Here is a 27017-nt window from a genome sequence, read left to right as displayed (position 1 = left end):
AAAAAAAAATAATAATAATAATAATAAATAAAAACTGTGGCCAGGAGGTGAAGAGAAAAGCCCCTAACTCATATACCCATTTTCCTGACATGGCAAACTGAGGCCTTCAGTGATAGGATGGGGGTTTTCTTGAGTGCCTTCTTGGCGGTGGTCTTGGGCAACGGATTTCTCCTCTGAGCCTCAGCTTCCTCGTCTTTAGACGGGGCTAGTAATAATGCCTACTTCAGGGGGTGGCTGTAAGGATTCAGGGGCTCTGCTAATCCTTGGCTGTGTGATCTTGGACAAGTCACTTGGCCTCTCTGTGCCTCATCTTCCTTACCCGTGGAATGGGGCTAATCACGGCACCTATCCTATCCGGCTGGTGTATATTCACAGAGTTAATTTATAAGACTTGGCATAGGGCCCACCCTAAGACCTCAGCACCCCCAGCCCTTGTTGGTGTCGTGCAGAAGTGCTTGGCACAGGGCCGGCCGAAAAAAATGGTCACCTTAGTCAACACTTTCTCATTTCAGCCTTGATCCTATTTAATCCTCAACACTGTGCCATGTGGGGGGCGTGATCATTCAGGTTTTATAGACTTGGAAGTAGGTGCTCAGAAACATTGCTTGCCCTGGGTCATGGAAAGGAAATGGCAAGATCAGAATTTGAACTCAGATCTGCCTGGCTCCAACTGCCCCCCCATCCCACCTCCACCCCACCCCACCCCCCACATACACATAGCGTTTACCTCGTGCTGCTCTGTTCTAAGCCTTTTACAGGGATTACTCGCTAATCCCCACAACAGCCTCACAAAGTAGGTTACCTGGAACCTGAGGCCCAGAGAAGTTCGTTCCTGGCTCAGGAGTCACACAGCCGGCAAATGAGGCAGCTGGGATCCGCGCCCGGCTCCAGGCCCTGCGCTGCCTCTCTTCGCAAGCATGTGGCAGACCCAGAAATGCCCGGGGAAGTTACAGCTTGAGTTTGAGCTTTATTGGCCATTATTCGATCCACAGCTATTTGCTCAAGTGCCCTCTCTGTGTTCAGCCTGTGCTGGGTAGCTCTGGGGACACAGTGGTGCCTGAGACCCGCCCCTCCTGGGACCTGCGTTCCAGTGTTGGAGACAGATCTGTCCCCAGAGTGGGCCGGGCTGAGACGTGGGAGCCCAGGAGGCTGCTGGAGCCGGGAAGGAAGATCATCCAGCCTTAGGCGCCAGAAAGGGCTTCCTGGAGGAGGGAACATTTGCACTGGGGCTCAGAGAACAAGGGAGCAGAGGGCAGGTTGGCCGCGGCTCTGAAGAAATCTGCGCTGTAGTCTGGGCCCTGAACCACGGACCAGCTGCGCCCTCTGCTGGAAGCATCCCGTAGTGCAGCGACCCGGGTACAGCAGGAGTTTGGAAAAGCCTTGCGTTGAACCGAATTCTGTGATGCGAGAATCCTGTGCGCCCAGCTTTGGCCAGTTTACGTTTCTAAGACTCGATTCATTCCGTCAACCACTCAGCAAACTCTTCCAGAGCACGTACTTTGCACCAGGCTCTGTTCTACTGCTAAAGATACGGTGCTGGCAATACGTTAACTCATTCAATCCTCGCAGCCGTTGACTAGCCCCATTTTACAGATTCAGAAAATTGACACACAGAGAAGTTACTTGCCCAAGGCCTTCACAGCCAGTAAGTGCTGAAATCAACTTCAAACCCAGAGCCCAATTTTTAGCCATTATAATTACCTCGCCAATAATGTGATGAAACATCATAACATGACCGCATTACACAAAATAATTTTAGACCCTGAAAAGTTTTGTGAACAAGATCAAGCAAGGGAACGCAGCAGTGTTTTGGTGAGACAGTGTAATTTAGAAGAGGCAGTCAGGGAGGGCCTCTCGGAGGAAGCGGCGTTTGAGAAGCTCCCAGACTAATGGATGGGATCTGTGGGAAGAGAGATCGAGGCAGGGGGCGCAGCCAAAGGAAAGGCCGGGCGGCAGGCGCTGCAAGAAAGCCGTCGGTCTGGGATCCAAAGTTTCCAAGATTCCAGCCGTGCTGAAACGCGGCTTTCCAGACTCCAGCGGGCTGGAATCGTGCTCGGATTCGACGGGCCCGACAGCCCACGGGTTCGGCCGCGGCTGTTCTGCTCTTGCCTGGTGGCCGGGGCAGCCGGGCTCTATTGGAGCCGGGCGGTGGGCGGGATCGGCCTCACCTNGGGGGGGGGGGGCCCCCCGCCCCCCCCGCCCCTCGGAGGAGCCGCCCTCGGCCCAAGAACCGGAGCGCTGCTGGGAGTGGCGGGGCGTGCGCGGGTGTGCGGGACGCGGCCGGGCGCATCGCGGCGGAGTGGGTCCCAGAGCCGCCCGCGCTCAGGTGAGCCCCCGGGTGCCGGGCGGGAGTCCCGGGGACCGCGAGGATGGGGGCGGGGGCGGAGGGTGAGGGCTGGGCCCGGCGCACCCTTGGGCCCGCTGGCTTGGCGATGGCGACGGGCCTTGGGGCCCCTGGGAGTCCCCTGCCGCCCTGGGGCTCCCCCCACCCCGGGTCCGGAGGCCCAGCTGGGGCCGCGCCCCCTCCCCCGTGCGCAGGTAAACAGGAGCGAAGACGGGGCGGGGCCTGGGGGAAGGGAGGGGGCCCTTGTGACGCCCAGGCGGGGGAAGCGCGGGTGCGCGGGGCTGGGCTGGGCCGGGCCGACGGGCCAGGGGTAAAGTGTGTGGTTTCGGGGGGCTGGCGGTGTTGGGGGCCTCCTGCCTGCTGGTGTGGGCGTGGAGACGGTGCGTGTGAGAGACGGTGTAGGAAGCTCAGGTGTGTGCGACGGTGGGCAAGGCTCAGGTGTGTGTGCGAGGGTGTCAGGCGGTGGGTGCGGGTGAGAAAGGGAGATGGACGGTCCGTGGCAGCCTGCGCGGGCGCAGAGGGGCCGTGGGAATGGTGTGGCACTGTTTCAGAGACATGAACACTGGGGCCACCTCTGACGGTGTGTGCAATGCTGGGGGTGGGGGCTGTGTGGCTGGGGGGAGTTGAACTGTTTATAGGATGAGGCGCATGACCCGGAGCTTGCGGGGCTGGGGCAGACTGCCTACCTGTGAGACGCTGCCGGCCGCAGGGCGGTGGGCGGTGGGCGGTGTGGGACCGGCATGGGTGGGTCGGGCGCCCCTGTGATGAACACTGTCAGCTGTATGGTTGTGCGCGCGTGAAGGGGAGTTTGTTGTTCACGGGATTGAGTGTGGGCAGAATCGTGTGAAAAACGGAGCTGTCAGAAAGACTCCATGAACTTGCGTGATCGTGACTTTGTGGGGCTTGTATGTGACACTAAGTACCGTGTGATATGCACACAGAGCGAGAGAGATTGGTTTCCGCGCCCACCTATACGCAGACGGATGGCAAGTGAGAGCCTGCGGAATATAAAATCCGCGGATTATGTGCCGTCCTTACTGCGTCTCCGTGTGTATGATTGTGAGTATGTGAGGGGCACCCAAACCCCTGGGCTGCTTCTAGTGGACTAGAGGGGACGGGCAGAAACCGTGGATCACTTCCGTGGGTCTCCACAGCAGCCTGTGCCTGCCGCGGGCACGCGCTTGGGACAGCGCGGCTGGGTCTGAGTGCAGGAATCGTTGGTATGTCCCCGTTTGCAGCCCTGTGTATGTGCGTGCGCGCTGCGGGCAGGGGTGTGAATCCCTGGCTGGCCCGGCAAGCTGTTGGAGGAAGTGAGGAAGAAGGTGACAGGTCCACAGTGACTCCCAGGAGCGAGTGTGTGTGCGCACGTGCACGCCTGGAGGGGCACGTAATGGAGGGTTAGCTGCTTGCAGGACCGTGTGAATGCGGGAGAGGGATGCGTCGTGGGGGTTAGCGTGTGGAGACGGGCTGAATGGGAGTGATTTGGGATTTGGTTATCTTGTCACTGGTGGGGGGGGACAGAGTTTCTGTGTGTTGGCTTTTATTCCTGAGAGGAAAATAGGCCTGTGTGTTGGGTTGTGTTTCTAAGAGGAGAGTGTACATGTGTTATCTCTAAGAGTGTGTGCGTGTGTGTGCGCGTGTGTGCGTGCACGTGCGTGCCCCAGTAGTGTATTGCTTTAGGGGTTTTATGTTTTGTTTTTTTTTTTAAGATTTTATTTATTGGGACGCCTGGGTGGCTCAGGCAGTTAAGCGTCTGCCTTCGGCTCGGGTCATGATCCCAGGATCCTGGGATCGAGTCCCGCATGGGGCTCCCTGCTTTGGGGCGTCTGCTTCTCCCTCTGCCTCTACTTGTGCTTCTCCCTCTGCTTGTGCTCTCTCTCTGACAAATAAATAAGAAAAGCTTTTATTTATTAGAGAACAAGCCAAGGCAAGAGCAGAGGGAGAGGGAGAAACAGACGCCCCGCTGAGCAGGGAGCCCGATGCAGGACTCGATCCTAGGACTCTGGGATCATGACCCGAGCCAAAGGCAGACGCTTAACTGACTGAGCCACCCGCACAGACATGTGGGACTGTATTCAGTTTTGTTGGAGGAGACAGAACGTGTCCAGAGCATGTCGTGTTTCTGAGAGAACGTATATTACGTGATATTTTTAAGAAGGGAGTGTGTGTGTGTTGAGTTGTATTCCTGAGAGGGGAGCGTGTGTGTGTGTGTGTGTGTGTGTGTGTGTGTGTGTGTGAGCAGGCATGTTTCCAAGAAAGTATGTATATATCGCATTGTGTTTGAAAGAAGAAAGAGCACGTATTTGATTTCTGAGAGGAGAACGCATGGGTCGAGTTGTGTATTTAGGAAGGGACGGTGTGCGTGTGGTGGGGTCTGATTCTGGGAGGGGTGTGTGTGCTTGTGTGTGTATTGGAGGGCTCCAGGGGCACCACTGGCTGCGTCATTGACTTTGTCACCCACAGACAACCGCATGAAGTGCCCCCCGTAAAACCCCCTCCCATTAGCATCGAGGCCTCAGACTCTGAGCTGTCACAAGGCTAGTGTGACATCCCTGGGCTGTGGCTGCCACACGTGTGTCCCAACATGCCTTGGGCTGGCCGAGCCTGTCTGCACTGGAGGGTGGAGTCCCTGTTCCCTTGGGATCTGTCAGCTCCTCAGGTCCTGGGAGCTGACACGTGGTTCCCCGCTCCTGATCCCCCCAAACCTAGAGGGCTCCTCTGCTTCCGGCGCCCCAGCCCCTTGGCCCTCTCCTCCTGCCTCACCCCACCCCATCCCCAGTGGTCTGACTGGTTCCCAACAAAAGCACCCTAAGAATGAGCTCACGGAGAGGCCGCCGCCTCCACACGCCCCGCCCCCCCACGCCCGGCAGAGGCGGGCGACTCCAGCCCAGGTCACACGGCCGGAGGCGCGTTCTGGCCCGGGGATCTGGGGCCCTTGGTGTGGACGGGGCTGGCCAGGTGAGCTGAGGGCAGGTGAGAGGCCACGAGGCCACTGTTTGCCCTCTCTGGGTTAGGTATACGTGGGGTTTTGGAGTTGTCCTCAGGGCAGGGCCCAGGGCAGGGGACAAGCAAAGCTAGACTAGAATGTTTCCAGTTGCCGGCTGGCTGGGATGGGTGTGGGACAGGGAGTGAGGAGGACCCGGAGACAGAGAGCCGGCCGGGACGGCTGGACAGGGAGATGGTCGGGAAGGGCTCTGTGGGCTGGAATGGCGTGCAGGCTGATGATTCCCCAATCCCCGCCGCCTCCCCCAGGAGCAGCAATGTCCGTGCAGGTGGCAGCCCCTGGAAGCGCGGGGCTGGGCCCAGAGCGCCTGAGCCCCGAGGAGCTGGTGCGGCAGACCCGACAGGTGGTGCAGGGCTTGGAGGCCCTGCGGGCGGAGCACCATGGACTGGCCAGGCACCTGGCAGAGGCCCTGGCGGGACAGGGCCTGGTGGCCGGCTTGGAGCTGCTGGAAGAAAAGCAACAGGTGGTGAGCCACGCGCTGGAGGCCATCGAGCTGGGACTGGGGGAGGCCCAGGTATGAGGGGGCCAGCTCTCCAGCTATGGGGGTGAGGCTGGGAGGAGGCCCGGGGATGAGGGAGACAGGTATGCTGTGGGAGGGGGGCAGGCCTGGGGTAGGGGAGGCCAAGGGGCGCCAGCCCGGGAGGGAGAGGCTCTAGGCTGGAACAGGATCCCTGGGCAGCATTAGGGGGTCCTTGTGTGGGTCAGGCGCCCCTGAACCAATGGCATCCGTCTGTAGAACTCTGGGTCCTGGGGAGACTTTGGGGTCACATGGGTAGAATAGGAAGTGTCCCTACACATAATTTGCGTGCCTGGGTGAGATCAGAGTATCCCTGGACAGGATTCGGGTGCGCCCCTGGGAGCTTCCGCACATCCTCGGAGTCCCCGGGGAAGGGGCTCTGTAGAATCTGGGGCATCCTGGGTAAAGCGGGGGTGCTCTGGGTTGGGCCCCTGATCCCCGGGCCCCTGCAGGTGCTGCTGGCCCTGTCGGCGCACGTGGGCTCGCTGGAGGCAGAGAAGCAGCGGCTGCGTGCACAGGCGCGGCGGCTGGCCCAGGAGAACTCGTGGCTGCGGGAGGAGCTGGAGGAGACGCAGCGGCGGCTCCGGGCCAGCGAGGAGGCTGTGGCCCAGCTGGAGGAGGAGAAGAACCACCTTGAGTTCCTGGGGCAGCTGCGGCAGTATGACCCGCCCGCCGAGAGCCAGGTGCTGCAGGGGGCATGAGATGCGCCCCCCCTCCGTCCTTAGATACCCCACAGACCTGCACCCCACCCATGGAGTCCCCTGTGCCCTAGACCCTCCCTCCAAAGCAGCTCTGGACCCTGAGTTCCACAGCCCCCAGACCCACTAGGATTTCCACAGAAGCGCCCCCCCAGCTTCCACAAAGCCCCCAGATCCTCCCCAAGCCCTCAGGAAACCCCCTGAGGCTCCTGACCACTACCTCCCTCAAACCCCAGAGATCTAGGACCCCGGTCCCTAAAGCAAAACTCCCAGCCCCCTTGACCCCCCCGCTTTCCTGCCCCCCCGCAGCGGCCAGAATCCCCCCCTCGCCGAGACAGCCTGGCATCCCTGTTCCCCAGTGAGGAAGAGAGGAAAGGTAGGCGTGGGGGAGCCCATAATTGTGGGGCCGCTCAGCCCCGGAGGACGAGAGGCGGAGGCTGCGGAGGGACCTTGAGACCCCGAGGTGGATGTCAGGGCAGGGGAGTGGGAACATGAGGCAAGTGGCTGGGTCAGGGTGGAAGCTTCCAGGCTGGAATCTGTGAAACCAGGTACGGTGGCCACAGCGTCCCCAGCCAGGCAGTCCCCGTATTCACGTCCCAGGACCCAGTTAGAAGCCTGTGATCCCCATCTCAGAGGCCAGTGCGGGGGCCCGTTGTCCCAGGGGCAGTGGGGCAGCTATAGTCCTGGGGTACCGTTCGCTTTTATGGGGAGGGAAGGCTAGGAGGCTGGCAGCGCCCTGATGCCCGCCGTCGCCCGCAGGCCCCGAGGCAGCGGGAGCGGCAGCAGCTCAGCAGGGGGGCTACGAGATCCCCGCCCGCCTTCGGACCCTGCACAACCTCGTGATCCAGTACGCAGGGCAGGGCCGCTACGAGGTCGCTGTGCCGCTGTGCCGCCAGGCCTTAGAGGACCTGGAGCGGAGCTCAGGCCACTGCCACCCTGACGTGGCCACCATGCTCAACATCCTGGCGCTGGTGTACCGGTGAGCCTGCGGCTGGCCTGGGCCATTGTTGGGGGGGGGGGCTGGCGTCCTGCTCTGCCAGCAGGGGGCACCTGCATGGGTGGGGCGGCCGGGGGGTTTGACAGGGATCTGGGGAAGCCACTGTGACCCAGACGAGAAGTCAGAAAATGTGGGCCAGAGACCCCAACAGAGCAGGTTAGAGATATAGGGTGGCCGGAGGCTTGCCAGCAAAGGGAGCCTGTGGCAGATCTTGGAAGGTGGCAGAGAGACGCAGAAGGTCCCACCCCAGCATGGCTGACCCCCTCCATCCCTGGGCCACCTCACAGGGACCAGAACAAGTACAAGGAGGCCACCGACCTTCTGCACGACGCCCTGCAGATCCGGGAGCAGACGCTGGGCCCTGAGCACCCTGCGGTGAGCGGGGGCCCAGGCCTGAGGGCAGTGGGGCCGTGCCTGCCCCACCCTGACCTGCGTCCCCACCCCGCAGGTGGCCGCCACCCTCAACAACCTGGCGGTGCTCTATGGGAAGCGCGGCCGTTACCGGGAGGCAGAGCCCCTGTGCCAGCGCGCCCTGGAGATCCGCGAGAAGGTACCGCCCCCCTGCCCGGCCCCACGGGGCCCCTTGCCCACTGGCCCTTCCTCCTTGAGCCTGATGTGCTCAATTCAGTGGCTCTCGCCTGGTAACCCTGACCCTACGATGTCCTCCCCCTCTGATACTGTGAGCCCCCAGTTCGAGCCTAGAGGACTCAATCTCATGACCCCACGACCCTTGACCTTTAGTGAAACTCCACCTGATGGTGACTCTGATTGTTCTTCTCACGTGCCCCACCCCCCAGCCCCGACCTTCCAATCCCATGTGACCACCATGGCCTGGACCTGATTAATCCCCAGCTCGCGAAACTTCTACCCGCGGCCCGCAACCTCCCGTAACGCTCCCCATCGATCCCGTGAACCTCACCTCAGGACTGGCGTTCCGACTGCTGGCAGCTCGTGGCTCACCCGTTCCCCCCCCACCCCAAGGTCCTAGGCAGCGACCACCCGGACGTGGCCAAGCAGCTCAACAACCTGGCGCTGCTCTGCCAGAACCAGGGCAAGTTCGAGGAGGTGGAGCGGCACTACGCCCGCGCCCTGAGCATTTACGAGGCCCTGGGAGGGCCCAACGACCCCAACGTGGCCAAGACCAAGAACAACCTGGTGAGGGCGCCGTGGGGCACAGGTACAATGCAGGGCCGACTGGCAGGGGTCCCCAGGAGAGGCACCCACGGGCTCCAGGGTGGGAGCGCATGGAGCCCGGGAGCCCCCCAAGACCTGGCCTCAGAGCGGGGCCCTGACGGGTGAGATCACTCGGCACAGAGAAGACGTGGAAGCCTCAGGAAACACACAGGTCGGTGGGGCCAGATGGCAGTCGCAGGTATTTATTGAGCTCTAGCCCCCTTTCCTTTAGGGAAACAGGTGTTTCTTAAAGGACCTTAGGAGATAGGTGCTCCTGTAGTCCCATTTTGCAAATGAGGAAACTGAGGCACAGAGGTTATGTCACTAGCCCAAGGTAGAGCAGGAACCAGTCACCTGCCCGAGGTCACGAGGTGGGGGGGGGAGGATGTGCCTGGGGCGCTCCAGATCTGAGCCACGATTCCCGCCCCCCCACCCCGCAGGCCTCAGCCTACCTGAAACAGAACAAGTACCAGCAGGCAGAAGAGCTGTACCGAGAGATCCTGAGCCGCGAGGACCTGCCTGCCCCTCTGGGTGAGCCCCCAGCCCCACCCCGGCCCCCTAGGCTACTGCTCCATGTCCCCACTGCACTGTCTCCCTCTTTTTCTAGGAGCCCCCAACCCTGGCACAGCTGGTGATGCAGAACAGGTGAGGAGGGAGGGTGGGCTTCGCTTCGGCTCCTGGGGTGGAGACCAGAGGAGAAGGGGGACTGACTGGTGTCCCGGGCGCCCTCCCCAGACCCTTCGTAGGAGCAGCTCCTTCTCCAAGCTCCGTGAGTCCCTACGGCGTGGAAGCGAGAAGCTGGTCTCCCGTCTCCGAGGCGAGGGGGTGGCAGGGGCAGCCAGGTGAGTGTCCAATCAGGGCAGCCAAGAGCCCCAACAGCTGCAGCTCCTGCAACCCACCCTGCTCCCTGTCCTGTTCCAGAATTTTCCATGGTTCCCATCTCCTCTGCCACACGTACAGTCATATCCAGTGCCAGGCAAGTCTTGCCCCAGAGTGGGAAGCAGACGCTCGGGGCCTCACCCTGCCACCCTCTCCTTCCAGGATGAAGAGAGCCATGTCACTCAACACGCTGAACGTGGATGGTCCAAAGGCTGCTGGGGCCCAGGTGAGGGGGGCCGGGGCACCTAGGACAAGGATGGAGTAGCAGGCCATGCTGGCAGGCCCAGAGGCAAAGGACGGGTGGGTATGGCCAGGCTGGTGTTGGAATGGACCCAAGAACAGGGGAAGGGACAGGTTCTAGTTGGGCTAGAGACAGGGGGACAGACAAGCCAGCTGGGGGTGGCCCTTGTGGCATCTGGAGCACAGCCAGGTCCTGCCCCTGGACCCACCCCTCCCCTGTGTCTTCCCACAGTTCTCCCATCAGCACCTGAACGAGGCCGCGAGGACCCTCAGCACCAGCACCCAGGATCTGGGCCCCCGGTGAAGGTGACAGGACAATGGCTGCAGCTTCTCAGGAAGAGTGGGGAAGGGGTGAGGGGCGGCCTTTCATCTCCCTGAGTTGCTCCCCACCTCTTGGAGGCACCCACTGTATGGGGCTCCCCGCTCTCCTGCCGCAATTAAAGGCTGTAGATTTGGAAGCAGGAATGTCTGCCTGAGGTTTCCTGGGAGGACCTCACAGCACCTCCAAGTCGCCGGGCCCCCAGGCCGGCTGAGGCCCCACGGTCGCCACACACACTTTAGGGCCCTGTCCCCACCTCGAGCTACAGCTGCTGTGCAATCTGCTCTATCCTCCGCAGCGTCTCCTCCGACTCCAGCTGCTCCAGGCTGAGCAGGGACAGCCCCAGCTGGTCTTCCTGGAGGAGGGGGAGAGGAGTCAACCCCGGGGTGGGGCTGGAGGGCTACGGCGCCTCCCCACGGGCGACCGGGGGCCGAGACTTGAAAGCCAGTAGCAATAGGAGGTGGCCTGCCCAGGGGCTACGGAGTGGGCTGTTTGACTCTAGAAACCCCCAGCCACTGGGGAACGTACCATCCCTGGAAGCAGAAGCCAGTCCTGAGGGCGGGAGACAGCAGCCAGCCAGTTTCCCAGATCGAGAAGGATGGGCTCTGGCGTGGGGACAGGCTAGGGTTGGGGCCTGGGACCTTGGCCGAGCAGCCTAGCCCGGGAGGGTGAAGGAAGTCAGGACAGGCCCCCTCAGGCTCACCCGGTGGAAGGGCTGCGCCATCTGCCGCAGGAAGTACTTGGCGACCTGGACCCCCTCCTCCACCGTCAGGTTGAGGTTGGCGTCCGTGAGGTGTTCCTGGATCCAGCGGGGCAGTTTGCCACGCTTGTCGGCCCGGGCAAACCGCTGTCACAGGTGGGCGAGGGAGAGGAGGGAGACATCAGGCCCCTGGCGGGGGAGCCCGGGCCTCCATCCCCCTCTGGAAAAGGGGCTGGGGGGGAACAGCCCAGGAGGCGGCGGCCCCTGCAGCTCACCTTATCAGCGAAGACCATGAGGCCGTAGTCCGTCTTGCCCCGGATGGCCCGCCCCACACACTGGGCCGCGTGGCGCATGGCGTCGAAGGTGAGAAAGTCGTTCTCTCGGATCTGGAACTGGTCCCGCAGGTATTCCAGCCGTGCCTGCCCGCGAGAAGAGGGCAGAGCGGTCCCTCCTGCCGCTCCTGCCCACCCCAGTCCCCAGGGAAGGGCCCCAGAGGCCCGACCGAGCGACCCCCACCCCGGCGCTGCTCACCTTGAGAATGCGGCTCTGGGTGTAGACGTAGGGGACACCGAACATGATGACCGCGCGCCCGTAGTGGTGCACTGGGGGAGCGAGCACAGGCCGGGGCTGGAGCAGCTGAGCTTGCGGGGTGGGGGGGGGGGGACAGGAACAGCCAGAGCCCCCTGCAGGCACCTGGGGAGGGGGAGAGCCTAGTCCACTCACCGAAGTCGATTCCCTCGGACACTTTTCCGCGGGCCACTGACAGCAGGATGGCTCCACGGCCATTCTCACAGGCCTGGGGAGGGGAGGCCAAGACAGGAGACAGGTCCCCTCAGAGCTGCCTCCTCCGGGCCCCCTGCGCACAGTCTCCTGGCAGTCCCACCCCCCTGCCCACCTCCTGGTACTTCTCCAGGGCGACACTGGTCTCGGCCCCATCCTGGGTCTCAATGAAGAGCAGCTTATTCCTCTGGATGTTTTCGAGAATGCCCTAGGGAAGGACAGCAGGCGGCTCAGGCTGGGGGCTGGCAGACGGTGGCGTAAGGGCACAGGCATCCTGGCCCCGGCCAGCTCTGCCCTGATTCCTGTGGAGCCGATGACTTCTCTCCCTGGGCCCCAGGGGGCCAGCAGGGACTCGGGACGGAGCAGGGGTGCCAGCCGCCCTCGCTCCTGGTGCGAAGCTCTGTGATTCCAGGCACAGAACCCATCCCCACACCCCATCTTTCGGGCAAGTGGGGCAGGCATATGGCCCAAAATGGCCAATTGGGACACTCCGCCCCCAGCGGGTGCTTAGTGGAGGGGCTGATGTAGGCCAGGCGGAGCAGGGCTGAGGCTGCCCAGAGATTTCCAGGACACTGCACTAGCCCTGGGAGCACGATCAAGGACAGACCCAGGGACAGACCGGTGCGACGGCACAGAGGGTCCAGAAACACGCCCCCACACAGATGGCTCACCCGTACCATTCAGGGGAGAGAGTGCTTTCCAGAGAATGGGGCTGCAGCCACCGGAGTGCCACAGGGGGAGAAAAAGCACCTTGACCCTGACCTTACACCACACACAACAATGTGAGGCATCTCACAGATCCAGATGTGAAAGCTACACTACAAGGCTTCTAGAAGAAACAGGACGTGATTTTCAGGACCTTGAGGTAGGCAAAGCTTCCTGAAATAGGACACACACAAGACTCAGGATGTGGACTTGGGTGGCCAGAAGCCACCTTTCCCACGGTGTGGAAGGCGCCCATCTGAGGACAAGACCAAGGTCCTGACAGAGGGGACGAGGCTCCCCCTCCCCCACCCCCGGAGCGTTGATCAGCCAAGTTCTCTCCTCTCCCCCTAAAGAAGCGCCTGCTTCCACCACCCGAGAGCTGGGCCATGGTGCACGAGAAGCAGAGAGGTCACAGCAGCCCCCTCCCCAACCCCCATCCTGCCAGCCACCCAGGGCCCAGCGGTGGTGAGCCCCACTTCCAGAACACCCCATGACCTCACCCATGCACTGTCCCGCAGAGGCTCTTGAGTTTTTAACCTGGATGTGGGGGGAAAGGGGGGGCCTAGGGTATATGCCGTTTAGTCTTCGAACTGTTCGTGTTTTATGCAATATCCTGTCACCTGTGATACACGTCACCACTTAAAACACGAGAAAGAAGAAGCCAACACACAGAGGAAGAGAGCCAAGAGCTGAGGCGAGCGGGGCCTTCCCGGGGAGCGGGCAGCTGGGCGTACCTGCTCGTACCAGGAGGCCACGGTGCTCTCCATGTACTGGTAGCTGGTGAAGAAGGCCACGATGCCGTCGGGGACCACGGCCGACATCTCCAGCAGGAGGTTGCCATAGTTCCGGATCACCGCTGGGGGGGCGGGGTCAGAGGTTGTGCTCGGGTCCCGCTCCCCACTCCCTTGTCAGCACTTTCCTATCTGATGACCCATCTTGAACTCGGGCTTCCTAGAAATCCCACTGAGGCCACCTGCAGGGCTGTTCACACACACTCCACTTCCGCTTCTGGGGCCCTGGGAGGACTGCACCCCCGCCCCTGGAGTTAGGTGTGGCCATGGGACTTGCCCTGGCCCATGAAGTGAGTGCATAGTGGCCGTGGGCCACTGCTGGGTGAACGCCTTTACAAGGCACAGCACCGTTACCAGGATCCTGCCTGTCACCCCTCACCAGCGCAGTGCCCTGTCCAGTGGGGAAGGTTCCCAGGGTGAGGAGACCCGGGACAGCCCCCAAACCCACAGCGGCACATACTGTGAGCAAGAAGCAAGCTGTGTGTTAAGCCACTTTGATCTGCTGCCTGACCTAGCCCGCTGCTGCGCCCGCCCTCTCAGAGCCCAAGCAAGCCACCCCACAAGCAGCATACCGATATCCTCCCGGGTCTCGAATTTGGAGCTGATGGCCACCTGGTCGTTGCCACGACCAATGATCTGCGGAGAGCAAGAGACGTCACGATCAGCCAAGAGCAGCAACCCCGCGTGTTAGCCGCCGGCTGGTGCCGGGCTCGGCTTTTTATAGACACGAGGTCATTGAGCGAACCCTCGGCTCCCCTGTTATCTGCACTGTGCGGATGAATGACCTCAGGCCTGGAGAAGGGGAGCTGCCTGCCCCAGGTCACGTGGCCAATCCACAGCAGCGGCAGAAGCGAAGCCGAGTCTGTCCACGCTGCGGACCGGCGAGTACGTCCTACCGGCCCCAGCCTGCGGGCCGCGCAGCTCCCGGAGAGAGATCTCACCATGACCTCGACAGCCACCAGCCACGGCGCACCCCTCCCCCAGCCACTCCACCAACCACGACGAAGGACGTGGCCATCGCCAGTCCACAACCCCTGAAGGGGATTCCAAAAGCCAAGAAACGCCAGGAACTCCAGATACTTAATCCTGGAGCCGACCCCTGCGGTAGCCAAACCCGCGCTCACCTGAGTCTGTCCGCAGCCCTGACCTACCTCCCTTAGTCTCACGGCCCAAACAGGCTCCTGCCCAACTAGGACTTTCAGCGGCGGGAGCCGCCCCGACCCCGCTGGGGTGTCGCATACCGCACAGCACGTGCTTTGTTTTTAAAGTCTGGAAAATTCTCAATTCTAAAACACATCTGGCCCAAGGCATCCAGGTAAGGGACTGAGGGCCCCCGGTATGGTGCCTGTTTTACAAAGGAGACCGAGGCAGAGCAGAAGGGTCATCCTCAAGGTCACGGCCAAGACGCCGACCGATGCCAGGCCCTGGGCCACATAAGCGTTTCATACCCGCTACCGCACTAACCCCTCAACCACCCTGGGAGGTCAGGGCAGATGCAATCCCATTTCACAGATTAGGGGCATCAAGCCCCAATCTGTCTGAATCCAGAGTCTGCGCTCTCAGCTGTAAAACTCTCCTGCCTGAACAGCAGCGGCAACCGAGGGAGGAAAGGTGGTCCACCTCCCCTGGCCCAGCACCCACCCTCTCCCACGCACCATGGGGCAGAGGCAGACCCGGGCCAGCGTCATGGTGAAGGTTGCCATGGTGACAGGGTGGAAGTCCAGAATCTTGGGGTAGATGTCCAGTGGGGACAGCGTCTGCACAGGGACAGTGGGAGGGATCTTAGCAGAAGGGCAGAAACCAGGAGCCCCACGGTGGAGGGCTGGGGGCAGAGCTGGGTGCTCACCCCAGACGTGATGATGACAGACTGGAAGCGCTCGAACACAGGTTTGATGGCCAGTGAGGCGTCCATGCAGCTGTAGCAAGCAGACGAGGGTGGTGAGGACCAGGCAGGGGCCCCCGTGGTCTGTTCACGCCCCCTCACTGGAGTCAGGTCTCACCTGAAGTGCAGGATGGGGTTGGCAATGGTGGGGGTCCTGTCATCAAAGGGCTCGATGATGATGGTGAAACCTGCAAGCCGGTGACATTCCAAGTCACCACCCAGTCACTTTCTCCTGCCCCATTAGTGACTGGGACCAGCCACCAGTTCCTCAAGCTTAAAACCCAGGCATCGGGAGTCCAAAGTACACCCCAACCCGCCTGCTTCTCCCAGGGCCGACACCCACTCAGGGAGCAACATGAGCAGGGAGCACCAAAGGTTCACTCCTCAGACCCTCCCAGGGCTGCAAGAACCCACATCGCCACTCAAGCCCAAGCCTGGAGCCTTCCCCCATGATCCTTGTATCTAAACCATCAGGCGGGTCAGCTCTCCCTCCAAAGCCTATGTGCAATCTGACCACTCTCCCCACCCCCTCCCCCACTATCACCTCTAGCCTGGACTATTGCAGTCACCTCCCTGGGCTTCCAGCTCCCACCCCCAGCTCCCTTCCCAGCAGCCGAGGGACCCTGTGAAATCCTGAGTCAGGTCACACACCTGCCCTGCTCAGAAAACCTGCACAGCTCTCCAGGCCCCTTCTAGAGTCCAAAATTGCCTGTGAGACCCTGCCACACTAACCCCATTTCCTCCTGGCTCACAGGCCACCTCCTGCCTAACTTTCAAAAACCACCAGGATCACTCCACCCCAGGGCCTTTGCACTTGCTGGCCCCATAGCCTGAAAACCTTCCCAAGGCAGCCAATTCCATCTGGTCATTTGGAACTCAGCTCAAATGTCAGCGCCTCAGGCCTTCCTTGGCCACTGCAGGCATGCCCCAACATGGCAACATTTTTTTCGTGAAAACTATCCCTTTCTGGAATTATCTTCCTTATTTGTTTGAGGCTTTGCTACCTGTACTCCCCCCTGCAATGTAGGTTCCAGGAGATCAGGAATGAGGTCCCTCTTGGTTCCTGCCACTTTCTCAGTGTTAGGCCTGGCCCGTTTTTTGAAAAAATGGCTGAATGAATGAATTCACATATTCAATTTCACTTAATTAAAAATAATAATCAAGTCGTCTGTGCCCAGCCCTATACTAGGGACACAGTGGGAACCAAGACAGCTCCGGCCCTGCCCTCTCAGGGCTCACAGTCTGATGATGGAGATACAGTCCTGTCCTCAGAGACTGACCACTCAGAGTAGACAGGGCTGGGACTGGGGAGCCAAGAGGAGGGGAGCTCGACCCAGCCTGGGGGTCAGGGAGGGCTTCCTGGAAGAAGGGACATCTCTAGTGAGCCAAGACTAAAGGAATAGGAGGTAACTAGGGGCTGAGGAATATTGGGACAGATGTTCCAGGTAAAAGAATGTGAGGTGTTGGTGGATGGGGAAGTGGAGAGGAGAAAGCCAGTCCCAGAAAGAAGATGGGGTGGGAAAGGGGAAAGGACACAGAAGGAAACTTCTAGTGGGACTTGCTGACGGGTGCTGGGGTTGGGGGACAGCCTCTCCATCCTCTGGGCTGGTGCAGGGTGTCAGGAGGCCTGACCTGGTTTCCGGGGTACAGTAATCCCTGGGGATCAGACTGAGCTCTTGGCCAGCTTAACGCTGAGGAAGGGAAGGGAGTGCTGACCAGTAAAGCCTCTGGAACACTTCCCTTCTCCCTGGCAAGCTGGATACCTGAGCACTGCCTCCCCACCCCCACCCCTGTGCCTCCCTGCCCCCCCACCCAGGCACCAGGCCTCACATCTCTCTCCGTCCCCTCCCATCCTGCCCCAGGTCCCTGCCCCTCCCTTGCTCAGAACCTCCCGTGTCTCCCCACTTCCCGGCAGTAGAAGGGCCGACTCCTTACTACACCTTACAGTGCAAGTGACCCCCCAGAGCTTCTCTGGCCTCGTGCCCCACCCCACTCCACTCTGCAGCCAGAGGGAGCCTCCAAACACACAAATCTGAGCACGAAGCCTGGCTGACTCGAGCCCTATCTGTGGCGCCTCCCCACCCTCGAAGCAAAGCCCGAACTCCTGAGCCCGGCCCTACGAGGTCCTCAATGTCCCAGGCCCACAGACAACCCTCTGGACCCTGAGGGGAACCTGAGTCCAGCTGCCGGGGGGCCTGGCAGAGGCAGGAGAAGATGAGCTTACCCTTGGCGTAGGTGCTGACGAGGGTGGCGAAGTTAGCCAGGAGGGTGAGGGGAGAGAAGTCGGCGAGGTCAGCGATCTCCAGGGTGTGCAGGAGGGAGCGGAGGCGCTCGGCACAGAACCTGGTGCGGAGGCCAGACAGGGTCAGGGGGGCGGCAGAGTGCCAACAGGACAGTGACACCCCCCCCCCCGCCGCCATCAGTGTGTGGAGACACACGCCTCCCCAGGTGACTAGGTGCTCGGTGAGGACAGAGACTGGGGCCCTTTCAGCCACCCGTGACCCCACCACACTCTGCAGCTGCACACACTGACCAGTGATCACACGCTCCATGGTCACATGATCTCATGCAGGTTCGCGGGCGGAAGAGGAGACCCACGACCACACGGAGAACCCCAGTCGCAACCCAAATCCTGCACGGCCACACATACGCTCACACCTAGGGCCGCTCCCACCATGTCAGTGGCACTTGGCCACCCTGGTGACCCATACGGCATCAGAGTCCCACAGACTCACAGAGGACAACCCCACACGCCCACACCCACAAGGCCACCCAGTAACAGACACTGACGGTCAGGCTTGAGGCCATCACCCCCAAGGGCCGGTCGGGCAGCAGGAGCACCCAGCTTCAGAGCCAGGCGATGGCCAGAGTTTTAGAACCAGCCTCCAAACGCCACTGCTTCAAGTCTGTCTTCTCGATGCCCCCACCCCGGCTGGATCAGGCGCCCCCTGGGGGCTCCCCCATCCCAGCCGTGCACACTCAGGGTCATCCCAGTCTGGGGACGGGTCTGTCTCCCCAGTGGGCCGGTCTGTCTCCCCAGTGGGCCCCAAGCCCCATGACCACAGGGTCGTGGTCACAGAGGCTGCAGCACAGAGCAGGCAGGACTGGCTGCGATCCCGTCTTTGCCCTCACGGGCTTCTCACGAAGAGGAACAGATGACGCCACCCCGAAAGGCAGGGCAGCGGAGCCCTATAGGCCTGACTTCACACAACTCCCAAACCAAGTGCTGTGCGACCCTGGCGACAGCCTGCTGTCTCTAGGCCACACTGTCCCCATCTGCAGCCGGGGGCTGTACTGAGATTCCACAAGATACAGAGTGTCAAGTGCTTAGCTCATTGGTGGCGCTCAATACAGGGTGAGTTCCTTCTATCACTGCTTTCTCATTTAACCACCACAGAAGCCGGAGAGTAAAGGTGATGACCCCCTACCCATTCAACAGAGGAGGAAACTGAGGTTCAGAGAAGACCCATGCCTTATCCAGAACAGCAGAACAGTACAGAAGGCCCCGCCCCACTCCCAGGTCCATGCTCTGCTTGTTCTGTGCTGGGAGGACTGACCCACCCCACAACCTGCCCGGTGTGGGTGTTCCTGCCCTCAGGCTTCCAGGGGACACAGAGAAGCACTGGCAAGAAGAGACAGGGGTCCAGGGGATCCACAGCATTTCTCCCCCCAAAGCGCCCCCCACTGGGTCTTGTCAGGAGCCCCCCCTCCAGGACCGTTCTCTCCCCTGCCTCCGTGGCCTGAGGTGGAAATTCCTGAGCTCCTACCAGCACCCAGACTGCCTGTAAGACCCTCTGCCCTGCCCGCCCCTCTGCCAGCAGTCCCTCCGTCAAGCACTCTTCGGGTAAGCTCTCGGAGGAAGCCGCATGGCACCTGCCGGGTTCCTGCCCAGCACGGGGACCCAGCAGCGGCTCGGAGCAGGTCCTGCAAGTCTGCCTGTCCCAGGACATGCTGTCACACTCGATCCTCCTGCCCGGAGCACGGACTCCTGACACTGGCAACGTGGCGGCCCCAGGCACGGAAGCCGAGGTTCAGGGAGGGCCCAGGGTCTGCCCCACGCCCCCATGGGGACCCGACCCCCCCCCACGGCTGTGTGGGGCCACACCTGAGGGGCTTGCGCTGGATGCACACTCGCTGCGCCAGGCCGCTGAGGAAGGCAGGCGGGCTCTCCTGCACCACGTGCTGCACCCGCAGCCGCCACTTGACGTACTCCAGCAGCCGCCGCAGGAAGCCCAGGAAGTGCTCGGCCGTGCGGATGGAGCCGGGTACGGCCTCTGCGGGAGCACAGCGTCAGCCACCGCGGGAGCCGGACGGGCAGCGGGACAGGGAGCGGGTGGCACGAGGGAGCCGCGGCTCACCCTGGAGCACCTCGTCGGGAAGCACGGGGTTGGCGAGGTGGGCGTCGGTCTCCCGGGCCGTACTGGCCTCTCGCAGCCCCTCCACCAGGCGACGGTATTCCTCCCGCAGCCGCTGCTCATCCGTCTCCTTGATCCTGCAGGGGTGGGGAGGACGTCTGGGGGCGGGGGGCACGGGAACAGGGCTGGTGGCCCTGGGGTAAGCCAGGCAGAGGACAGGGGCCCCGGAGAGCCGCAGGGCCAGACGGCAGGGGCCGAGCGGGCACCAGGCGGAGCGCGACGCAGAGCCCTCACCTGAGCACCGTCTTCTGTAAGGTGTCCAGGTTGCCCTGGCAGCGGTCGAGCGTGCGGCGGGTGATGTTGACGCTCATGGAGTCGATGCAGACGTTGTCTAGAGAAGAGGGGGGGGTCCGGCTCAGTCAGGCTGCTGGAGCGGCCGGCACCACCGTCGCCCCGGCTCCCGCCTCACCGATGTTGTGGGCCTCGTCGAAGACCACGACAGCCTTCCGGGCTAGCTCCTTAGACACCAGCTCTGCAATCTTGGGGTCCAACAGGTAGTGGTAGCTGTAAACCACCACATTGGCGTGCAGGATCTGGGGGCCGAGGAGGGCAGGGTTAGCCCAGCCTACCCCCCACACTGCACCCCCACCGCGTCACGCCCTCCCCGGCCCCCAGAGGCGAGGTGAGGCATGACAGACACAGGTAGGGGACAGATATAAGCTAACGGACAGAGATAGACGGACACGCAGGCAGGTAGGCTGCAGCCTGGCCCCCAGCAGCCTCCTCACCGAGTAGCGGGCGAGGAAGTAGGGGCACCAGCCCTGACGCCGCCCCAGGGCCTTCAGGTCGTCCAGGTTGTAGATGCCAGCAGGGAGCGGCACCTGGCGCCCGTGGATGTCGAACTCCTGCGGTGAGAGGGTACCTGGGTCAGGGAGGCTGCCAGCCGTTGCTGTCTGGCCCTCCCTCCCGCAGCCCAGGCAGCAGACACCTCGTAGAAGCGGCAGTGGGGCAGGCTGGAGTCCTGCTGGTACTGGGCCCGCACGTATGAGGCCGTGAGGCTGTGGCACTTCCCGTCGACGTCCTTCCCGAAGCGCAGGGGCATCACCTGGGGGCGGGGGGGGGGCATCTTAGCACCACGAAGCTCGGCCACTCCTCCAACCTGGGGCTCTACTCCTACCAGCCAGGTGGGATACGGGGCGGTCCTGTTCCATCCAGGGTGAGAATGAGGAATTTGGGGAAAGCTTAAACCTCAACTTGTTTCATTATTAAGCAGTTAAGACACCTGGAAACTTAACCACGGGTGGGGGTGTGTGTGTAAGAGTGGTGCGACTCTTAGACGCGTACACTGATCTCGGGGTTGTGAGTTCGAGCCCCATGTCAGGTACAGAAATTACTTAAAAATAGTATCTTAAAAAAATAAAAAAAAGATACAGAGAACAAATTTCACAGTTCCCAGAGGTGAGGGGGTGGGGGTGAAGGGGATCAAAAGGTGCAAACCTCCAGCTACAAAGTCCTAGGGATGTAACACCCAGCATGGGGACCCTAGTTCATAATACCATACTGCCTATTTGCAAGCTCCTGAGAGAGATCTTAAAAGTTCTCAATACAAGAAAAAAAAATTTGTAGCTATGTAAAGTGACAGATATTAACTAGATTTACCATGGCGATCATTTTGCAATATATATAAATACCGAATTCATTACACCATACATCTGAATATTATAGGTCAATTTTACCTCCATTAAAAAAAAAAATCAAGCCTTGAACAATCTTTAGCATGTAGATTAAGGAAAAGTGCTTTATCTTCACAAACACTAAAACAGGGTGCCCAGGTGGCTCAGTCGGTTAAGCATATGCCCTCAGCTCAGGTCATGATCCCAGGGTCCTGGGACGGAGCCCCACATCATGCTCCCCGCTCAGCGGAAAGTCTGCTTCTCCCTGTCTGCCTACCGCTCTCCCTGCTGTGCTGTCAAATAAATAAAATCTTAAAAAAAAAAAAAATTCACAAACACTAAAACATCCAGAACCTTGGCCAGCCTAAGAATCAGAGAAGGTTCTTTTTTTTTTTTTTTTTTAAAGATTTTTTTTTTTTTTTTTTTTTTTTTATTTTATTTTTTTATTTATTGGACAGAGATAGAGACAGCCAGCGAGAGAGGGAACACAAGCAGGGGGAGTGGGAGAGGAAGAAGCAGGCTCATAGCGGAGGAGCCTGACGTGGGGCTCGATCCGGCAACGCCGGGATCACGCCCTGAGCCGAAGGCAGACGCTTAACCGCTGTGCCACCCAGGCGCCCCAGAGAAGGTTCTTTTTTTAAAATATATTTCATTTTATTTATTTAAGGAAAAGAGCGACAGAGCACCCAAGTCTCTGAGGCTGCTGACCCTGCCCTCTCCCTTCCCGTTTCATCAGTTGCCAAGGCCTGTGCTACTTCCAATTATCACCCATCACACCTACCGCTCCTCGTATTCTTACAATTAACATTATATAATACATGTTCCGTGAGTTACCACATGTAAAGTGCTCAGAACACTGTCTGGGGGTGAGCCCAACAGTTCTATAACATAATTTAGTAAATAACTAATATTCTGGGGTGCCTGGGTTGCTCAGTCGTTAAGCGTCTGCCTTCAGCTCAGGTCATGATCCCGGCGTTCTGTGATCAAACCCTGCATTGGGCTCCCTGTTCAGTGGGAAGCCTGCTTCTCTCTCTCCCACTCCCCCTGCTTGTGTTCCCTCTCTTGCTGCCTCTCTCTGTCAAATAAATAAAATCTTAAATAAAAAAAACCCTAAGATTCTACACATCCTATATTATTATACATATTAATATCACAACGATTTGTAATGTTTTAGTATTTTGTACGTGCTAAAAGGGCTATACGCTACATTATCTCGCCTAATCTTTAATTATTGAGACACAATGGACATATAATACTATATTAGTTTCAGGTGTACCACATAATGATTTGATACTTGTAAATATTGCAAAATGACCACCACAATAAATCTAATTAAATCCATCACCACACAGTTACAATTTTTCTTTTCTCTCTTTTTTTAAAGATTTTTATTTATTTATTTGACAGAGAGAGACAGCCAGTGAGAGAGGGAACACAGGCAGGGGGAGTGGGAGAGGAAGAAGCAGGCTCCCAGCGGAGGAGCCTGATGTGGAGCTCGATTCCAGAACACTGGGATCACGCCCTGAGCCGAAGGCAGACGCTTAACAACTGATCCACCCAGGCGCCCCTCTTTTCTCTCTTTTTCTTTTCTGAAGTAAGCTCTACACCCAATGTGGGGCTTGAACTCACGAGCTGGAGACAAGCATCGCACGCTCTACCGACGGAGCCAGCCCTCTTAGTGACTTTCAAATATACAATACAGTATTATTAATTATAGTCACCACGCTGTCCGTGACATCCTTGTGACCTATTTGTTTTATAACTGGAAGTTTGTACATTTTGACCCCCTTTGCCCATCTCACCCACCCTTCTCCCCCCTTGCCCAATCTTATCAACTGTATGAAGCCGGCAATTAATTACCCCCATTTTACAGACAGGAAGACTGAAGCCCCACTATAAAAATCACTTATCCAAGAATATATGACTATTAAGTTTCAAAGCCAGGAAACCTGGCTTGCCAGATTCCAAGAACTGCCTTTTCAACCTCTCTCAGGCTGGGGAGGTGTGTTTGTCTGGACCACCTCATCAGGAGTCAGAATTTGACACGTGAGAAGTCTGCCAAGTGGTCCCTGCCTGTCTCCCCGAGAGCTCTGGTTGGATTTAGGACTCTGGTCAGATGGAAGTCTCCTCAACCCTGAGGCTGGGGGCAAGGGGAGAAACGGGCACGTACCTCGGGATGAATACACAGGTTCTTCCGAGAGCTCAGAGCCAGCCCCAGAAACGGCAGCTTCTCACCTTCCTGCTTTTCATAGAAGTTGAGCAATTTTCGCAGTTCTTCGATCACCTGTTCTCGTCACAGGAGGAGGGGGACTCCAGGGTAAGACCCTGCCCAGCCTGGCCCAGCCCCTTCCCAGTTTCCCCAACACCCCCAAAGCTATGAGGGCAACCACCAGGGGGAACCAACCAGTTCTGCAGGATTGGCCCTGGCTCACCTTCTCAATCTCAGGCACAGTCCTCGAGCAGTAGATGAGTTTAGTCACCTCCAGTGGATACGCCTGCCGGTGACAAAGGACTCAGCCCCCACTGGACCCCTTCCCTCTGCCCCCGTCCCCAGGGTCACTTACCCTCTGGTATGCCATGATCAGGGCCAACAGGGACACTGTCTTCCCAGTGCCTGAGGGCATCTCCAGGACTCCATGACCCTTCATGTTGAGACGAGAGAGACAGAACTTCAGGGACACAAACTCTGGGGACACTCCCAAAATGCCATCATCTTGAAAATACCAGGACAAGAGCAGTTAAAAGTCTAGGTCCCAGAGGCAGTGGGTCTGAACCCCATTTTTGCCACCTCTTTGTTGAGTGGTCTTAGGCAAGTGCCTTCACCCATCTGGCCTCACTATCCTCATCTCTAAAATGGGCACAGGGGCGCCTCGCTGGCTCAGTCCGAAGAGCATTTGACTCTTGATCTCAGGATTGTGAGTTTGAGCCCCACGTTGGGTGTAGAGATTACTTTAAAAACAAACAAACACAAACTTTGAAAAAAACAAATAAAATAGGCCTAATAAGCACGTCTTCGGATCATGACTGTGAGGACTAATGAGAAACTGAAAGTGAAATATTTAGCATAGTGACTGATACCTAGTGACCCATTTTTTCTTTTGATTTAGGAAAACACTTCCACAGCACTCACTCTGCGCCTGGCACCCCTCCTAAGTGTCTTACTCACATCGGGGTTTCTCAACCTAGGCTCCCCTGACACTTGGGGGTCCTGCCCTGTGCACTGCAGGGTGTTTAGCAGAGCCCAAGGCCTCTACCTACCAGATGCCGCTAGCACCCCCATTCCACTAGTATGACAACCAGGAATGTCTCCGGACACTGCCTCGAGGGGGTCAAAAGTATCCCCAGTTAAGAACTGCTGCCTTACTTACCGAATTAACTCACATAACCTTCACGTGAACCTCTGAGGGTAGGCAATCGTACTAAGCCCATTTTACAGAGGTGAAAACTGAAACGGGGAGATTAAGGGATTGGCCCAAGTGCACACAGCTGTGGGTCTAGGATTCCAACCCGGAGAGCCGGCTCCAAAGCCGCGCTGCCTTTGATAAACGTTAGGTGCTGCTGTTAGGAACTATTCTTTTAGGTAACAGGTTTGGGAGCGCTGGCTGCCCAAGAACCTCACATTCCTAAAACCTCGAGGTCCAGCGATCTCCGCTCTGAGATGCGCGGGCTGCAGTGCTTCTGTCAGGTGGGAAGCGGCGGCCGGGCCCACGCACCTTGGCGTCCAGCGTGCGCTTGAGCTCCAGCATGTAGGAGAACTGCTCCGGGTAGATGTAGTCGTAAGGGAAGTAGACCAGCAGCCCGTCCACGTTGAGCCTGGCGGCAGGGGGCGGCCGGGTCAGTCCCCCGCCCCCGCAGCCCCTCTCCAGCCCCCACACTCCCCGGCCCTGCGGCCGAGAGGGGTTACCCGGCGGCGCCGGTGCCCCCGGGGCGCCCCCAAGTTCCCCAGGAGCCTCGGGTCCCTTGGCATCTCCTCGCTGACCACCCCCGCGGGTCCCCGCGGCTCTCCTCACCCCACTCCTCCAGCACCCCCTCGCTCCGCCGAGGCCCCGGGTGCGCCCACTGGTCCCCCCATCTTTTAGACCCCGCCCCCACCCCCAAGCCCGCTCGCGAGCAGCCAACTCCGGACCCCCTCTCACTTCATGGCGCCGGCCGCGGCGAAAAGCGGCGTCGGCCCGCCTCCCTCATAAATATTCAGAGAGCCGGATCCATGGGGAGTCCTCGAGGTGCCGCTCCACCTTTCTCAAGACTCCATTGGCTGATCCCGCCCGTCACTCTACTGGGCGGGGGACAATGCGCGTGCGCACGGCAGTGCGGGGGGGCGGGCTCCCGGGAGAGGCGGTGCCGGAGGCGTTGCTGAGGATCGCAGAGTACCAAGAACAACACATGGAGGAAGAGAACCGAGATAATCGATCCCATTCATTCGGATTTGGTCTTCCCGCATCTGCCCAGATCATCCAGCAGCGAATAGAGTCTAAAGGAACTGACAAGGAAATTGAGGACCCTTACGGAGCCCACGAGTTAGCAATGGCTTCGTCGCACCAGACTAACCTGCACCTGTAAAATGCCTGCTGTGTCCTAAACTTCTCTGGGATAAATAACACCTCCCATTTAGTGAACGCCTACTGTTTGCCAGATACGGTCCTCATCAGGCAGTAATGCAAAAGCATTGTGGGTTGGAGGCTAAGGTGTGGACTCCGAAACCAGAATGCCTGGGTCCAAATCCTGGCTCCACTGTCTACCAGCTCCGTTAACTTGGTCAAATCAACTTGTCATTCGCAAAGCAGGAGCAATTAGATTATCCACAATGTAGGAGCACCTGGCTGGCTCAGTCCCTACAACGCGGGACTGTTGCTCTCAGAGTCATGAGTTCAAGCCCCACATCGGGCAGAGAGCTTACCTTAAAAAAAAAAAAGGAGAAGAAGAAGAGAAAACAAATATTTTTTAAAAAGATTACGATGTAGATGATGCTTAAATTAGCCCGTATAAAGCATTTAAAACTGGGCTTAGCGCAAACTCAGCATTCAGTAGCTAGGAGCTTTTATGGGACTGTTCAACAAATAGTGGGCCCGACCCTGTGCTAGGCCCTGGGAACACAAAGGTGACCAAGACAGCCCCTGTTTGTGTCCTCAAAGCACGGACTTTAAACATACAGATAAATATATGGTTACAAGTATGACAAGTGCTGTGATGGGAAAATTCTGGAAACCATAAGGGCTGCATACAGGAAACGTGCTGTCAACTACGGGGGTGTGGAGTGGTCAGAAAAGCCTTCTTTGAGGAAATAAGGTTTGAGTAGACACAGGAAGTATGAGAAGGAACTAACTAGCCAAAGGGGATGGATGAGAGAAGGGGAAAGGGTCAGTTGGTGTTCCAACCAGAGGGAACATTGTATACCAAAGCTCTGCGGCCAGAAGAAAGCTGATGCCTCAAAGCGCTGAAGGGAAGCCTGTGTGGTGGAAGGACAGAGGCAAGGACAGAGTAGAGAGAATGCAGCTGGAGGCAGGGGCAGGGCCAGGCCGAAAATCCTTAGAGTGGCCTCCATCACCTTGTCTAACCAGCATACCCCCTCATCACCCCCACATCAACACACTTTACTGCTCAGATCCCCTCTGCTCTCACTTAGCTCATTCTATTTCAGCTACATTATCCTCCGTGCTGTTTCCAGAACACTCTAGGCACATCATACCTTTGGGCCTTTGCACCTGCTATGTCCTCTGCCTGGAATGCTCTTTCCCCTGATGTCCACATGGCTGGACTTCATCACATCCTTCAGGTCCTTACTCCAGTGTCACCTCAGTGGCACCAAATTAAATTCAACCCCCCCAACACACACACACACAAATTCATACACTACCCACTAAAGCTCTCTCCCCTGCTTTGTTTTTCTTTAGAGCCCATCAAATTATCTGATATACTAAATATTTGACTTATTTATTTTGTTTAGAAGTTCAGCTCCTTAA

General features: G+C 59.0%; 2 protein-coding genes across 11 annotated transcripts; one reads left to right on the top strand and one right to left on the bottom strand.

Moving 5' to 3' along the window:
• The first annotated feature begins 2223 nt into the window (after window positions 1-2223).
• Window positions 2224-10209, top strand: KLC3 (kinesin light chain 3). 5 transcript variants are annotated; one of them, XM_034638479.1, is made up of 13 exons: window positions 2224-2326; window positions 5597-5862; window positions 6318-6548; window positions 6873-6939; window positions 7323-7542; window positions 7848-7935; window positions 8009-8110; window positions 8542-8715; window positions 9174-9264; window positions 9341-9378; window positions 9469-9575; window positions 9775-9838; window positions 10085-10209. In XM_034638479.1, the coding sequence occupies exons 2-13, from the start codon at window positions 5605-5607 to the stop codon at window positions 10154-10156; spliced, it is 1512 nt and encodes a 503-aa protein (XP_034494370.1). In that variant the 5' UTR covers window positions 2224-2326; window positions 5597-5604; the 3' UTR covers window positions 10157-10209. The 5 variants fall into 5 exon arrangements, with proteins under 5 accessions (XP_034494370.1, XP_034494371.1, XP_034494373.1 ...); XM_034638480.1 differs by lacking the exon at window positions 2224-2326 and adding an exon at window positions 2619-2782; XM_034638482.1 differs by lacking the exon at window positions 2224-2326 and adding an exon at window positions 2793-3403.
• ERCC2 (ERCC excision repair 2, TFIIH core complex helicase subunit) lies at window positions 8921-25317 on the bottom strand. Of its 6 annotated transcripts, XM_034638474.1 has the most exons (25): window positions 25068-25181; window positions 24771-24870; window positions 23622-23699; window positions 23490-23552; window positions 23228-23341; window positions 20373-20489; window positions 20173-20289; window positions 19854-19977; window positions 19679-19775; window positions 19388-19521; window positions 19135-19303; window positions 17254-17372; window positions 15148-15217; window positions 14994-15063; window positions 14803-14904; window positions 13720-13783; window positions 13091-13212; window positions 11767-11859; window positions 11595-11667; window positions 11403-11473; window positions 11147-11290; window positions 10875-11018; window positions 10700-10776; window positions 10428-10526; window positions 8921-9857 (listed from the first exon to the last, which is right to left on the bottom strand). In XM_034638474.1, the coding sequence occupies exons 1-24, from the start codon at window positions 25127-25129 to the stop codon at window positions 10457-10459; spliced, it is 2394 nt and encodes a 797-aa protein (XP_034494365.1). In that variant the 5' UTR covers window positions 25130-25181; the 3' UTR covers window positions 8921-9857; window positions 10428-10456. The 6 variants fall into 6 exon arrangements, with proteins under 6 accessions (XP_034494365.1, XP_034494368.1, XP_034494367.1 ...); XM_034638477.1 differs by lacking the exons at window positions 11595-11667; window positions 25068-25181 and adding an exon at window positions 25194-25317 and having other exon boundaries at window positions 11403-11564; XM_034638476.1 differs by lacking the exon at window positions 11595-11667 and having other exon boundaries at window positions 11403-11564; window positions 19854-19923; window positions 25068-25187.
• Window positions 25318-27017: the final 1700 nt, after the last annotated feature.

Source organism: Ailuropoda melanoleuca, chromosome 12, assembly GCF_002007445.2.
Source record: "Ailuropoda melanoleuca isolate Jingjing chromosome 12, ASM200744v2, whole genome shotgun sequence".
Taxonomy (NCBI): domain Eukaryota; kingdom Metazoa; phylum Chordata; class Mammalia; order Carnivora; family Ursidae; genus Ailuropoda; species Ailuropoda melanoleuca.
The sequence above is the reverse complement of the archived record's forward strand: the minus strand, read 5'-3'. Positions and strand labels throughout refer to the sequence as shown.